Here is a 15,943-nt window from a genome sequence, read left to right on the forward strand (position 1 = left end):
GCAATGAGCCGCGACAGACCCCCGTGAGACTCTCACACGGGGGTCATATTCTCAGTGGCATCATCATCATCATCAAACAAAACAAAGATCCTCCCCAGTGTAGCCTGCGCCAGGCTGTTGGGGCAAGTGCTGTTAGCGAGCACCTATGCAGGCCGGCACGGCACACCAGGGGAGTGGGTGGACAACTCCACGCCCGGACCGCCTTTGTCTCCCCAGTGGCGATGTTCACACACCGCACCAGGTACTCATTTGAGGCTGAGTCGACCTAGGGGTTGCCCAGGACCGGTTCAGATAATCGTCACTGATATGACGATTATCATCACCACCACCAACATCACCGGAATCATCAGCAGTAGTAGCATCGTCATCATCAGAAGCGGCATCAGCAGCAGCATCATCAGCAGTATCATCAGCACCGTCAGCACTCGCATCGTCAGCATCCTCACCATCAGCATCCTCATAAGCAGCATCACCATTATCATCATCAGCAGCAGCATCACCATCAGCATCACCATCATTAGCAGCATCACCAGCATTACCATCTGCTACAGCAACAGCATAATCGTCAGCAGCAGCAGCATCAGCATCGTCGTCGTTATAATCATCATCATCAGCAGCAGCATGGGGGTGAGAGAGAGATCAAGTGAGAGGGGGAGAGAGAGGGGTGAGTGAGTGAGCCTGTAGTCTCAGATCCTGGATCCCCCTCCCCCATCACCCCCCCCCTTCCTCCGCCCCCTCCCCCTCTCCTCCTCCCCCCCGTATCTCCCCCCCGCCCGCCTCCCACATTACCCCCCCCCCCACTTCTCCTCCCCCCGTATCCACCCCCCGCTATGAGAGGGGAGCGCGTGGAGAGTCCAAGGCAGAAACACTGAGACGGAGACACTGGGAGAGACACGCGCGGAGACATTGGGGGACACGCGCGGAGACACTGGGAGAGACACACGCGGAGACACTGGGAGACACGCGCGGAGCCAGAGACACACACAGAGATAGCGGGAGATACACGCAGAGACAGAGACACACGCGGAGACACTGGGAGACGCGCGCGGAGACAGAGACACACACAGAGATAGCGGGAGACGCACGCGGAGACAGAGACACACACAGAGATAGCGGGAGACACGCGCAGAGACAGAGACACACGCGGAGACACTGGGAGACACGAGCGGAGACAGAGACACACAGAGATAGCGGGAGACGCACGCGGAGACAGAGACACACACAGAGATAGCCGGAGACGCACGCGGAGACAGAGACACACAGAGATAGCGGGAGACGCACGCGGAGACAGAGACACACACAGAGATAGCGGGAGACACGCATCGATACAGAAGTCGAGATACAGAGACGCGGAGACAGGCAGAGACAGACAGAGACACGTGTGGGGTGACAGACCGAGACGGAGACACGCGGAGACACAGAGACACGCAGATATAGACGGAGACGCTTATAGAGAGAGACAGACATCGATCCGCACACAGACTTAGCCGCAGGCAGAGACACAGACGCATAGAGGTATAGGAGACATATATAAAGACAAATACCTACAGACATATATAGATACACGGGCACACACACACACGGAGACAGGGAGACAAGGGCACACGCAGAGACAGACATTTCTCGAGACGCAGACACTCACGGAGACACAGGGGGAAACAGAGATACAGTGAGACACTGGGAGACAGGGAGCCGCAGGGAGACAGGGATAGACAGAGAGAGAGAGGGAAACAGACGCAGGGAGAGACAGAGAGACACCGGGATAAACAGGGAGGGAGAGGCAGAGACAGGGAGACACAGGGAAACACAGGGAGGGAGAGGGAGACACAGGGAGACAGGGAGGAACAGGGAGACACAGGGAGGGACAGGGAGACATAGGGAGGGACAGACAGAGACAGGGAGACACAGAGAGGGACAGGGAGACACAGAGAGGGACAGGGAGAAACAGAGAGACACCGGGAGACACAGGGAGGGACAGACAGAGACAGGGAGACACAGGGAGGGACAGGGAGACACAGGGAGGGACAGACAGAGACAAGGAGGGACAGGGAGACAACCCCCAGAACACGGGGCCCGCTGTTTCTGGTTAAACATTGACAGCGCTTTTGTCAGAGCGGGGAGAATCGTAACTCCAAATAACTACGACTTCAACGACTACAACAACAACAACTACAACAACAACTCCAACAACGACTACAACTACAACAACGACTACAACAACAACTACAGCGACTACAACAACGACTACAACAACAACTACAGCGACTACAACAACGACTACAATAACAACTACAACAACGACTACAACAACAACTACAGCAACGACTACAACAACGACTACAGCGACGACTCTTACGACTACATTCACGCACTCAGTGCATCACCGAGATCAACTCCAGAATAATCGAGATCAGCAACTCCTGACTCCGATCAACTCCAGGATCTGATCAACTCCAGGATCTGATCAACTCCTGACTCCGATCAACTCGAGGATCTGATAAATTCCAGAATCTGATCAACGCCTGCATCCTATCAACTCCCGACTCCGATCAACTTTGTGAGCCAGGTTCACCGTGGGAATTGCGATGCGGTGAACGGAGAGACGCGTGGGTTGAGGGAGAGTGAGTTGCAGAGTGAGTGCGTGAGAGTGCCGGCGAGGGTGTGAGAGTGGTAGAGGGGAAAGTGTGAGTGTCAGAGAGTGTGTGAGAGGTAGAAGCAGAGTGAGAGAGTGTGAGTGTATAGGAGTGTGAGAGGCAGAGAGAGAGAGAGAGAGTTTGTGAGAGTGGAAGAGGGGGAGAGTGTGAGAGTGTGATTGTATCAGAGTGTGAGAGGAGGTGTGTGAAACTGGTCGAGGAGAGAGTGTGAGAGGCAGAGAGAGAGAGAGTTGGTGAGAGTGGAAGAGGGGAGGGTGAGAGGGTGTATCAGAGTGTGGGAGAGAAAGTGAAAGGGGAGGTCAAATAACAGAGCTCAATAGCGAGAGTAGTATAGAGAGGGTGAGAGTGTGAGAGAGAGTGAGTGTGGGAGAGAGTGTGGGAGAGAGTGTGGGAGAGAGAGTGAGTGTGGCAGAAAGAGTGAGTGTGAGAGAGTGTGGGAGAGAGGGTGAGTGAGTGTGTGAGAGTGTGGGAGAGAGAGTGAGAGAGAGTGTGGGAGAGTGTGGGAGAGAGAGTGAGTGTGAGAGAGTGTGGGAGAGAGTGTGGGAGAGAGAGAGTGAGTGTGGGAGAGAGAGTGAGTGTGAGAGAGTGTGGGAGAGAGTGTGGGAGAGAGAGTGAGTGTGGCAGAGACAGTGAGTGTGAGAGAGTGTGGGAGAAAGAGTGAGTGAGTGCGTGAGAGTGTGGGAGAGAGAGTGGGAGAAAGAGTGAGTGTGGCAGAGAGAGTGAGTGTGAGAGAGAGTGAGAGAGTGTGGGAGAGAGAGAGAGTGAGTGTGGAAGAGTGAGTGAGAGTGTGGGAGAGAGAGTGTGGGAGAGAGAGTGAGTGTGAGAGAGTGTGGGAGAGTGTGCGAGAGAGAGTGAGTGAGTGTGTGAGAGTGTAGGAGAGAGAGTGAGTGTGAGAGAGTGTGGGAGAGTGTGGGAGAGAGAGTGAGTGTGAGAGAGTGTGGGAGAGAGAGTGAGTGAGTGTGTGAGAGTGTGGGAGAGAGAGTGAGTGTGGAAGAGTGTGTGAGAGTGTGGAAGAGAGAGTGAGTGTGAGAGAGTGTGGGAGAGTGTGGGAGAGAGAGTGAGTGAGTGTGTGAGAGTGTGAGAGAGAGAGAGTGTGGGAGAGTGTGGGAGAGAGAGTGAGTGAGTGTTTGAGAGTGTGGGAGAGAGAGTGAGTGTGAGAGAGAGAGTGAGTGTGGGAGAGAGAGTGAGTGAGTGTGGGAGAGTGTGTTGGAGAGAGAGAGTGAGTGTGAGAGTGAGTGTGAGAGAGAGAGTGAGTGTGAGTGAGTGTGTGAGAGTGTGGGAGAAGAGAGTGAGTGTGAGAGAGAGAGAGTGAGTGTGTGAGAGTGTGTGAGAGTGTGGGAGAGATAGTGAGTGTAAGAGAGAGAGAGTGTGGGAGAGAGTGTGTGAGAGTGTAGGAGAGAGAGTGAGTGTGAGAGAGTGAGTGTGTGAGAGTGTGGGGGAGAGAGTGTGTGAATGTGGGAATAGTGCGGGAGAGAGAGAGAGTGTGGGGGAGAGAGTGTGAGTGTGGGGGAGAGAGATTGTGGGAGAGAGAGTGAGTGTGGGAGAGTGTGGGGGAGAGAGAGAGTGTGAGTGTGGGAATAGTGCGGGAGAGAGAGATTGTGGAAAAGAGAGAGAGCGTGAGAGAGAGTGTGAGTGTGAGAGAGAGTGAGTGTAAGTGTGCGTGAAGTCGTGAGAGAGAAAAGGAGGGAATACAACGGTGAGAGAGAGAGAGAGGGACAGGTCAAGAGAATATTGAAAGATAGACAAAGACACAGACAAGACTGACACAAAGACAGACAGACATCAGAGAAACGTATCGTCTTATCGACACACATAAACCTAAGACAGACACTAAGATAGATTTACAGATACGCAGGCAGACACACTAGCAGATACTTAATCACAGACAGACGGACAGAAAGATACCTAGAGAGAAACTTAAGACAGACACTAAGATAGGCAGACATACATACAGACAGGGACACACACACACACGGACATACGGGAATTGAATAAAATCCAGTAGAGAGATAAGTCGTCTAGCAACAACAACAACATCCAACAGCGACACGGTAAATACACCTCTACAGGTCTACTAAAAGAGACAGAGTCAAATGTATCGTACGGCAACAGGCTGAAGGCGTCGTTGAGATTCACCGCAGGGCACGAGCGTTGATTAATTTGAACCAGAAGGCGAGGAGATCATTCGCAAAGGGAGATACCCGCGGAGACATTCCCGATAAGGCAGAGCGGGTGAATCCACAGCAAGGCAACAGCAGCAGCAGCAGCGAGGATTACTCACCATCACAAACATACAAAGTGCGAATCGACAACACCAGCATCATCAACAACAACAACAAGGCTACTCGTAATTGCGAGAGTCAATAAGTGAATTACAACTTTTGTCTGGAGGATTGCCATTGTTCCGGAACGGCAACAGTGAGAAGGAAATAGAGCACCGCTGAGCGGGCGATTGGACTATAGAAGTCCTATTGCAGAGTCCTATAGGAGTCATATTGCAAAGTCCTATCGGAGTCCTATTGCAGATTCCTATAGGAGTCATATTGCAGAGTCCTATAGGAGTCCTATTTCAGATTCCCATAGGAGTCCTATTGCAGATTCCTATAGGAGTCCTATTGCAGAGTGCTATTGCAGAGTCATATAGGAGTCATATTGCAGAGTCCTATAGGAGTCCTATTGCAGAGTCCTATAGGAGTCCTATTGCAGATTCCTATAGGAGTCCTATTGCAGATTCCTATAGGAGTCCTATTGCAGAGTGCTATTGCAGAGTCCTATTGCAGAGTCCCATAGGAGTAATATTGCAGTCCCATAGGAGTAATATTGCAGTCCTATAGGAGTCATATTGCAGAGTCCTATAGGAGTCATATTGCAGAGTCCTATTGCAGAGTCCTATAGGAGTCCTATTGCAGTCCTATAGGAGTCATATTGCAGAGTCCTATTGCAGAGTCCTATTGCAGAGTCCCATAGGAGTAATATTGCAGTCCCATAGGAGTAATATTGCAGTCCTATAGGAGTCATATTGCAGAGTCCTATAGGAGTCATATTGCAGAGTCCTATTGCAGAGTCCCATAGGAGTAATATTGCAGTCCTATAGGAGTCCTATTTCCAGAGTCCTATAGGAGTCATATTGCAGAGTCCTATTGCAGAGTCCTATTGCAGAGTCGTGTTGCAGTCCTATCGGAGTCATATTGCAGAGTCCTATTGCAGAGTCTTTTAGGAGTCCTACTGCAGGGGCTTTGATCGACATAGGCGAGGTGATTTAAACAGCCCTTAGCCTTGGGGTAGGGTTATAGTCACATCCTGATATTGATTGACGGTGGAGCGGAGTGGGGGGAGGAGAGAGGGGGGCTCTTAACTGAAGACCGGGGGCGGGGGGGGGGGAAAGCGATTCAAATAATCCACCGCGAAGGTGACACAAATAACCGTAGTAAATAAATAAGCAGATCAGAAACAGAGAGAGGCAAAGGCGGAAGAGTTGTGTCTTGCGTTCTTCGCTCGAGAGAGTCTCTCAAGAAACTCAAGCGCTGGAAATCTCTTCAAGTGACGGGCCCCACTTTGCTGCTGCTGATGATGCTGATCACGGCGATGATGATGGAGACGGTGATGGTGGTGATGATGGTGGGATCCGTGCGCCTCGCCTCCTGCAGCAGCTGGTTGTGAGTAACTCTGTGTCGCTAACTCTGTCTCTTGCACAAACACACACGCGCGTGCCTGTGCGCGCGCGCGTGTGTGTGTGGGGAGCGGTAGCGTAGCGGTAGCGGTTAGCGCTACGCTACCCCTACGAACCTGGCTACCCAGGTTCGATTCCCGCTCACGGCCGACACCAGTGACGATTATCTGAACCGGTCCTGGGCCTCCCCTAGGTCGACTCAGCCTCAAATGAGTACCTGGTACGGTGTGTAGTAAACATTGCCACTAGGGAGACAAAGGCGGTCGGGCGTGGTGCTGGCCACCCACCCCCTCGTGTACCGTTCCGCCTTCATAGGTGCTCGCTAACAACACTTGCCCCAAGTCTGTTAAGACTATACGGGTGATCTTTTGACGTGTTATTTGTGTGTGTACACGTGTGATCTCTTACATGTGTGTGTCTGCCTCTGCACGTGTGTATACGTGCGTGTGCACGTGTGTAACTGCACGTGTGTAACTGCACGTGTGTATACGTGCGAGTGCACGTGTGTAACTGCACGTGTGTAACTGCACGTGTGTAACTGCACGTGTGTATACGTGCGAGTGCACGTGTGTAACTGCACGTGTGTGTATACGTGCGTGTGCACGTGTGTAACTGCACGTGTGTGTATACGTGCGAGTGCACGTGTGTAACTGCACGTGTGTATACATGCGTGTGCACGTGTGTAACTGCACGTGTGTGTATACGTGCGTGTGCACGTGTGTAACTGCACGTGTGGAAATTTGAACACACAGAGACACATATCCGTGTCGTCTTAACGAACGGTCAACGAGTAGCCACCTATGAAGGTCGGCACACACAGACACAGACAGACACACACACAGACACACACACAGACACACAGACACACAGACATAGAGACACAGACACACAGACACAGACACACAGACACACACACATAGACACACACACACATACACACACACAGACACACAGACATAGAGACAGACACAGACACACACACAGAAACAGACACACACAGACAGACACACACACAGACACAGACACACAGACACGGATAGACGTAAAAGCAAAGATACTCCGTGTAGCCTACACAGTACGTTGGGGAGGGGAGGGGGGGAGGACAAGTGCTGTTGAGGTTTCAAGTTTCAAGTTTATTTTGTTTAACCCAGGTGAGAACTCAAGAGAGCCAGATAGAGAGGAGTCTCGTTTGCAAGATTGACCTGCTATGGGGGAAAGGGGAGGTGGTCAGGTCACGTAGATAACTAAATATAAACAAATTAATATTTTTAAAACTATTTACTTTTTTCTAAATGCGACCTGGCCACCACAAATGATAGCTCAAGGAAAAGTGGACTCATCATCATCATCATCGTCGTCGTGTGCGCATTCGTAAAGTCGCAGCCGAGTAGTCTCCAAACGCGTGGATGATTTGGATTCGAAATGCGGGATGGGTGAAAAAAAAAACATCAACTGGAGGACCCGGAAAGAGAGAAAGACAAATTCCACGCGAACACGGGGAGAGAGATTGAGAGAGACACCACAGACTCTAGATATACAGCAGCAGTAGGCATCGTCTCCTCGTCACCGTGATGATGATTATGAGAGAGAGAGAGACACCACAGACTCTAAATATACAGCAGGCATCAAGGCTCAGGTTTGAACCCATGACATCCTGCATACCAGGAGAGGTTGTTAACATCTCCTCGCCACCGTGGTAATGATGATGATGAGAGAGAGAGATACACCACAAATTCCACATATACAGCAGCAGACGTCAAGGGTCGAGATCGATCAGGCGAGGTTGTTAACATTTCCTAGCCACCGCGTAGAATAACGTAGGAAGCAAAGAGGAAGAGATCGAACAATGAACATGCGTCCTGGTCGTCGCATGAGAAATCAATTATTAGAAATATCAGAATCAGAAGATGTATTTATAGACTGGAGGAAATCCGATGAGCTACCAAGCTCTCTTATTCACAGATGTCCAGGAGGTGCAGGGTCAGAACGTTACAGCAATAAACGACACCTCAACACGGTAGGAATACAGGGAAGGCAAAAAACTAATCCATTGTAAAAATCACGTAAACTAAACCACTTAAAAAAAAAAGAATTACCAGATAAAGCCCCACTTAGCTACGTAGCTTGTTTTTTTTTAGAAGCGACCTGGCTATCACAAATAATAGCTCTGAGAAGTCGCTCATCATCATCGTCGTGTGGAAATGTATAGCCTCAAAATAATCTAAGCAGGCTACAGGCACGTCTCGTAATGATCCACAGACGACTGATGGGAGTTGGACATTTTTTTTTGCAGGTCGACATTAATTCACCGGAATATTAAACAGATATAAGGGCACTACTGTTGTGCAAAGATGAGGTGAGCTGTCAATTTCTTTGAGCGAGCAGCACCGATGATGGCTCGGCACACGATGGGGTGGGTGGCCAGCACCGCGTCCGACCGCCTTTGTCTCCCCAGTGGCGATGTTTACACACCGCACCAGGTACTCACTTGAGGCTGAGTCGACCTACGAGGCAGGCCCGGGCACCGGTTCAGATAATTGTCACAACCCCCCCCCCCCCAACACACACACACACGCGCACACACACACACACACGCGCACACACACACGCGCGCACACACACACGCGCGCACACACACACACACGTGCACGCACACATACACACACCCGCACACACACACACACACGCGCACGCACACACGCACACGCGCCCACACACACGCGCACACACACACACGCACACACGCGCACACACATACACACACGCGCGCACACATATACGCGCGCACACACGCACACACACGCACACGCGCACACACACACACCACAATGCACGCATGCATGCCATGCCGTGCATAACACGCACGCACCGCAAGCCTACACGCGGACCCACATACTGCCACAAATATGCAAACAATTCAATTCTCTGTCCTCTATTTAAGCAGGTGAGGGCCCATTGAGATGCGTTATCTGTTGTGACTGACGGCCTTTATTTAACCATTCGAGAGACCGTCAAGATGAAATATCTGTTGTGACTGACGGCCTTTATTTAACCATTCGAGAGCCCATTGAGATGCGTTATCAGTTGTAACTGACGGTCTTTATTTAACCAATTGAGAGACAGTTCAGATGAATTATCTGTTGTGACTGACGGTCTTTATTTAACCATTTGAGAGACAGTTCAGATGAATTATCAGTTGTGACTGGCCTCCTTTATTTAACCATTCCAGAGACCATTTAGGTTCATCGTCTCGCCCGAGTCGCGTCCTTTATTGAACCCCCTGAGGGGGCATTCATAAGATTTGATGTGACATTGCTTGCGTGCAATAAATATTGTAATTCACTTCAAGTTCTATTTTCTCAATCCACTGCTGGACGATTACATCTTTCCCACCCACGCGTCAGCCGGCGGGGGGTTGTTTGACCATACTTCTCCACTCTGGTTCAGTTGAGGTGAAGGGGGGGGGGGCAAGTGTCAGGAGTAGGTTCGAATATCACTCGCCACTGACGTTAGCCGTGTCCGGGAATGGACCTCAGGACGCTCGGATTCACGGCTCGGTGCGCTAACCGAAGCGCCACCGCTCCACCCACTCACGTGATCATGCAGCGGTAGTTACAGCCGGGGGATGAGACATTTGTGGTGTTAATTAGTTAATGAGTTGTAATTAGGGGCGAGTGATGCTCGACCAACGTCTTCACAGGTGCAGTAATTAAATGCAATTGATGGTTATTGAGTCAATATTAGCGAGTTGAACTAGCGATGGTGGAGTCATTGGCGAGTTTAACTAGCGATGGTGGAATCATTAGCGAGTTTAACTAGCGATGGTGGAGTCATTGGCGAGTTTAACTAGCGATGGTGGAGTCGTTAGCGAGTTAAACTAGCGATGGTGGAGTCATTGGCGAGTTTAACTAGCGATGGTGGAGTCGTTAGCGAGTTAAACTAGCGATGGTGGAGTAGTAAGCGCTGGTTAAGTGCCCAACATGTAGAGTGCAGTGTTTGATGGCGGTCCCCATTCAATTAGTAGTTTAATTAGTGGGGGGGGGGCGGGGGGGGGGCTGGGAAGTCACGTGGTGGAGAGATAAGCGATTGGGGTTCAGTAGGGGAGGGGGTGCGTGGGGGAGGGGCTGATGTAATGAACGCTTGAGAGAAGCAAACTGATTGTGGTTTTAAAAATAGAGATGAGGAGGAGGAGGTGGGGAGAGGAGTGAGGGAGGGATGAGGAGGGAGGAGAGAGGGGATGAGGGATGACTGCGCCCCCTACAGCGGTGGCTATGAGATGTCAGCAACCTCGCCTGGTGTACAGGGGATCGCGGGTTCGATCCTGATCCTGACCCTGACGCCTGCTGCTGTACACACGGAGTTCGTGCGTGTCTCTCTCTCTCTCTCCATGGTCGCGTGGATTTTTCTCAGGGTCCTCCGGTTATTCCCTCCACATTAAAGAACCAACGTCACGCGTTTAGAGTATTTGGCTGCTTTATACATCTCATCACACGATGATGATGATGACAAGCCCACTTCGTTGAGCTATCATTTGCGATGGCCAGGTCGCTCTTGAAGAAGAGCTACTTAGCTGAGTGGGGCCTTACCCGGTAAAATAAAAAAAGAAAGATATAGTTCACAGTCTAATTTGCAATATGGTAAAATGCTTCAGCATTTGGGGGGGGGTTGAGTTATACCGGTTGTTACATTGTCCGTGTGTTTATTTTAGCTATCGGAGGAGGACCTTGATAATCCAGAGGTAACCCATGCAGAATCGGGGGAGAACATACAAACTCCAATAGACAAGATTCCACTCCCCCCCCACCCCCATAGCTTATAACAGGCTGCTGGGACAAGTGGTGTTTGCGAGCACCTATGAAGGCCCGCACGCCACAAGGAGCGGGCGTGTGGCCAAAACTCCACGCTCGGCCGCCTTTGTCTCCCCAGATGTTTTACCACACACACTGCAACCGGCTGCTCGATTGAGGCCGAGTCGATCTATAAGGGGGCAGGCCCAGGAACCCGTCGAGATATTCGCCACCGCTCTCCATTGGCACGCGAGCGGGACTCCAACTCGGGCCGGCCTCTGCCGGGGTTCGTGAGCGCGGTGCGGCGCTAACTTCAGCGCCACCGCTCCCCGCGTACAATCGGGAATCGAACCCTCCCCCCCCCCCCCCCCCCCCGGCGAGGGATCTCCGCTGCTGTGTAGTTTGTCCCAGGCTCGTGTTCGGTCCGCGTGTTGTTCGGCCGCATGTCCGACGTTTTTGCCCCTCGCGCCAGGTTAGGTTCTTCAGGAATTGATCGATGTTAGCGGTCGATGCAGCAACGCCACTCTACAAATGCAGCCATCTCGAGAGACGGAGAGACACAGAGGGAGAGAGAGAGGGAGAGCGAGCAGGGAGAGGAGGATGGTGGAGCCGAGAGGCGGTGAGATGGACGAAGGACGGAACGGCGATGGGGAGAGAGTGATGCGAGGTGGGGAGACCCGGGGAAGCGAGAGATGGGAGATGGTAGGAAGAGGTGAGAGAAGAGAGGAAGAGGAGCGACCAGCGGCAGAGAGAAAAGACGGACACGGAGGGGGGGGGGGGGGGAGATAGTGGAGGGCTGGATTCGGGGAGAGGAAAGGAGGGAGGGAGAGGAAAGGAGGGAGAGAGAGCTCACTGATGAAAAAAAAAGTTATTCTGTTGTTTGTGTTGCTATCACATTTCCTGTTTGAGTAATAGTAGTAATGAATCATCATCGTTGCCACCAAGACCACGCAAACATCAACATCATCACCACCACCACCACCATATCATCACCACTAACACACCATAATTACTCCCACAATTATTACACCACGATCATCAGTATCATATCATCACCAACTACCATCATCACCACTACCACCATTATCACTACTACCACCATCATCATCATCACCACTACGACCATCATCATCATTACCACTACCACCACCATCATCACCACTACCACCATCATCACCACAACGACCATCATCATCATCATCACCACTACCACCATCATCACCACAACGACCATCATCATCACCACTACCACCATCATCACCACAACGACCATCATCATCATCACCACGACCATCATCATCACCACTACTACCACCATGACCACTACCACCATCATCATCATCTCTACCACCACACCACCATTTCTATGAACGTCAACTCCACCCTCGTCAGAAGGGGAGAGAGAAAGAAAATAATGAACACGGAGGAGTCGAGAGCTGGTCGAGGTGGGAGAATGGAGAGGAAAGTGGTGATGGAGGGAGTTGGGGAGAGAGAGACGGGGGGGGGGGGGACGGTCACTGATAAAAGTGATGCTGTGTTTTGTTATCTTGTTTCCTGTTTAATTGATTACAGTGATGAATCACCAGCGTTACCACAAACATCCTCATTAGCACTGCCATCATCATCATCACTCCTGCCATCATTAACATCGCCACGCGACCAATACTAAGCACAAGACCATCACCATCTTCACGACCATCATCAGAATATGTATTTGTGCTGGAGGAATCCGATGAGCTAGGAAGTTCTTTCCCACAGATGTCTACTACGACCACTCAAATCATCACTCACATCACTACCACTAACAACATCCCCGCCACCATGAATATGAACAACATGATCACTACCATCGCTCATCTAACCCATCATCATCAACAAAGACTCCCCCGTGTAGCCTTAACAGATTGTTGGGGCAAGTGCTGTTAGCGAGCACCTACGAAGGCCGGCACAGCACACGAGGGGGTGGGTGACCAGCACCTCGCTCTGCCGCCTTTGTCTCCCCAGTGGCGATGTTTACACATCGCACCAGGTACTCATTTGAGGCCGAGTCGACCTAGAGGAGGCGCAGGACCGATATCAGATAATCGTCGCTGGTGTTGGCCCGTGAGCGGGAATCGAACTCGGGTGGCCGGGTTCGTAGCGCAGCGTAGCGCTAACCCCTACGCTACCGCTCACCCACTGAGCCGACACCCCCGCCAACCTTCTGCATCACCACTTTTAAAACATCTCCGCGAGAGAGAGGCGAAATCGCTGACTACACTGCGTTTTGTCTAAATAACAAAGTAACACAAAAGAGAAACATAAAAATAAAAAGATAAATATTACAAATAAATAAAACACACGCGCGCACCCAAATCAATCCCATATGATGACCGAGATGGGTCAGTGCCTCCCCTCTCTCAAACCACACACTGCCCACTGCGAGCCACCTGGCAACGAGCCCGAGTTCGATTCCCGTTCACAGCCACCGACATCGGCGGCGTATGTCTGAGCCGGTCTCTGGGCCTTCTCTAGGTCGGCTCAGCCTTAAAACGAGTACCTAGTTGCGGTGTGTGTGTCGAACAGCAGCACGGGAGAGACAAAGGCGACGGGGCGTAGTGTTGGGCCACCCATCCATTCCCCCTTCGTGTGCACTGCCGGCCTTTATAGGTACTTCTCACGAACAGAACTTGCCCCAACATTCCTTTAAAAGGCTATACGGGGGGGGGGGGGGGGGGGGGGGTGGAACTTTTACCTTTTGTGAGTGTGCCGTGTGGCCCGGGACCGGTTCAGAAAATCGTCACTGGTGGTGTTGGCCGAGAGCGGGAATCGAACCCGGGTCGCCGGGTTCGCAGCGCAGCGCGCTGACCACTACACTACCGCTCTCAGACACACATACACACACACATAGAGACACAGACACACATACACACACACATAGAGACACAGACACACGTACACACACATATAGACACAGACACACATACACACACACATAGAGACACAGACACACGTACACACACATAGAGACACAGACACACGTACACACACACATAGAGACACAGACACACGTACACACACATATAGACACAGACACACATACACACACACATAGAGACACAGACACACGTACACACACATAGAGACGCAGACACACGTACACACACACATAGAGACACAGACACACGTACACACACACATAGAGACACACATACACACATATAGACACAGACACACGTACACACACACACATAGAGACACAGACACACGTACACACACATAGAGACACAGACACACATACACACACACATAGAGACACAGACACACGTACACACACATATAGACACAGACACACGTACACACACACATAGAGACACAGACACACGTACACACACATAGAGACACAGACACACATACACACACAGAGACACAGACACACGTACACACACACACATAGAGACACAGACACACGTACACACACATAGAGACAGACACACGTACACACACACATAGAGACACACACACACACATATAGACACAGACACACGTACACACACACACATAGAGACACAGACACACGTACACACACATAGAGACACAGACACACATACACACACACATAGAGACACAGACACACGTACACACACATATAGACACAGACACACGTACACACACACATAGAGACACAGACACACGTACACACACATAGAGACACAGACACACATACACACACAGAGACACAGACACACGTACACACACACACATAGAGACACAGACACACGTACACACACATAGAGACAGACACACATACACACACACATAGAGACACAGACACACGTACACACACATATAGACACAGACACACGTACACACACACATAGAGACACAGACACACGTACACACACATATAGACACAGACACACACACACAGAGACACAGACACACATACACACACACATAGAGACACAGACACACGTACACACACATATAGACACAGACACACGTACACACACACACACATAGAGACACAGACACACGTACACACACATAGAGACACAGACACACATACACACACACATAGAGACACAGACACACGTACACACACATATAGACGCAGACACACGTACACACACACATAGAGACACAGACACACGTACACACATATAGACACAGACACACATACACACACACACATAGAGACACAGACACACGTACACACACATATAGACACAGACACACGTACACACACACACACACATAGAGACACAGACACACGTACACACACATAGAGACACAGACACACATACACACACACACATAGAGACACAGACACACGTACACACACATATAGACACAGACACACATACACACACATAGAGACACAGACACACGTACACACACATATAGACACAGACACACGTACACACACACACACATAGAGACACAGACACACGTACACACACATAGAGACACAGACACACATACACACACACACATAGAGACACAGACACACGTACACACACATATAGACACAGACACACGTACACACACACATGGAGACACAGACACACGTACACACACACATATAGACACAGACACACATACACACACATATAGAGACACAGACACACGTACACACACATAGAGACACAGACACACATACACACACACATAGAGACACAGACACACGTACACACACATAGAGACACAGACACACGTACACACACATAGAGACACAGACACACGTACACACACATAGAGACACAGACACACGTACATACACAGACGAGCAGAGAGACACAGACACTAATCGATTTTAGTAATATAGACCGGGGTTCGGCAACCGAAAACCT

General features: G+C 50.7%; 1 protein-coding gene across 1 annotated transcript in view; it reads left to right on the forward strand.

The window, feature by feature from the left end:
• The first annotated feature begins 826 nt into the window (after positions 1-826).
• Positions 827-15,943, forward strand: part of WNT4 (Wnt family member 4) — a 29,856-nt gene continuing 14,739 nt past the window's right edge. Inside the window, exon 1 of the mRNA XM_032968087.2 lies at positions 827-6,310. Within this exon, the coding sequence (XP_032823978.1) occupies positions 6,222-6,310 (89 nt within the window). The 5' untranslated portion in view covers positions 827-6,221. The remainder of the gene's footprint in view (positions 6,311-15,943) is intronic.

The sequence above is a fragment of the Petromyzon marinus genome, chromosome 39 (genome assembly GCF_048934315.1).
Source record: "Petromyzon marinus isolate PM22_M1 ecotype Great Lakes invasive population chromosome 39, UKy_Petmar_22M1.pri1.0, whole genome shotgun sequence".
Classification (NCBI taxonomy): domain Eukaryota; kingdom Metazoa; phylum Chordata; class Hyperoartia; order Petromyzontiformes; family Petromyzontidae; genus Petromyzon; species Petromyzon marinus.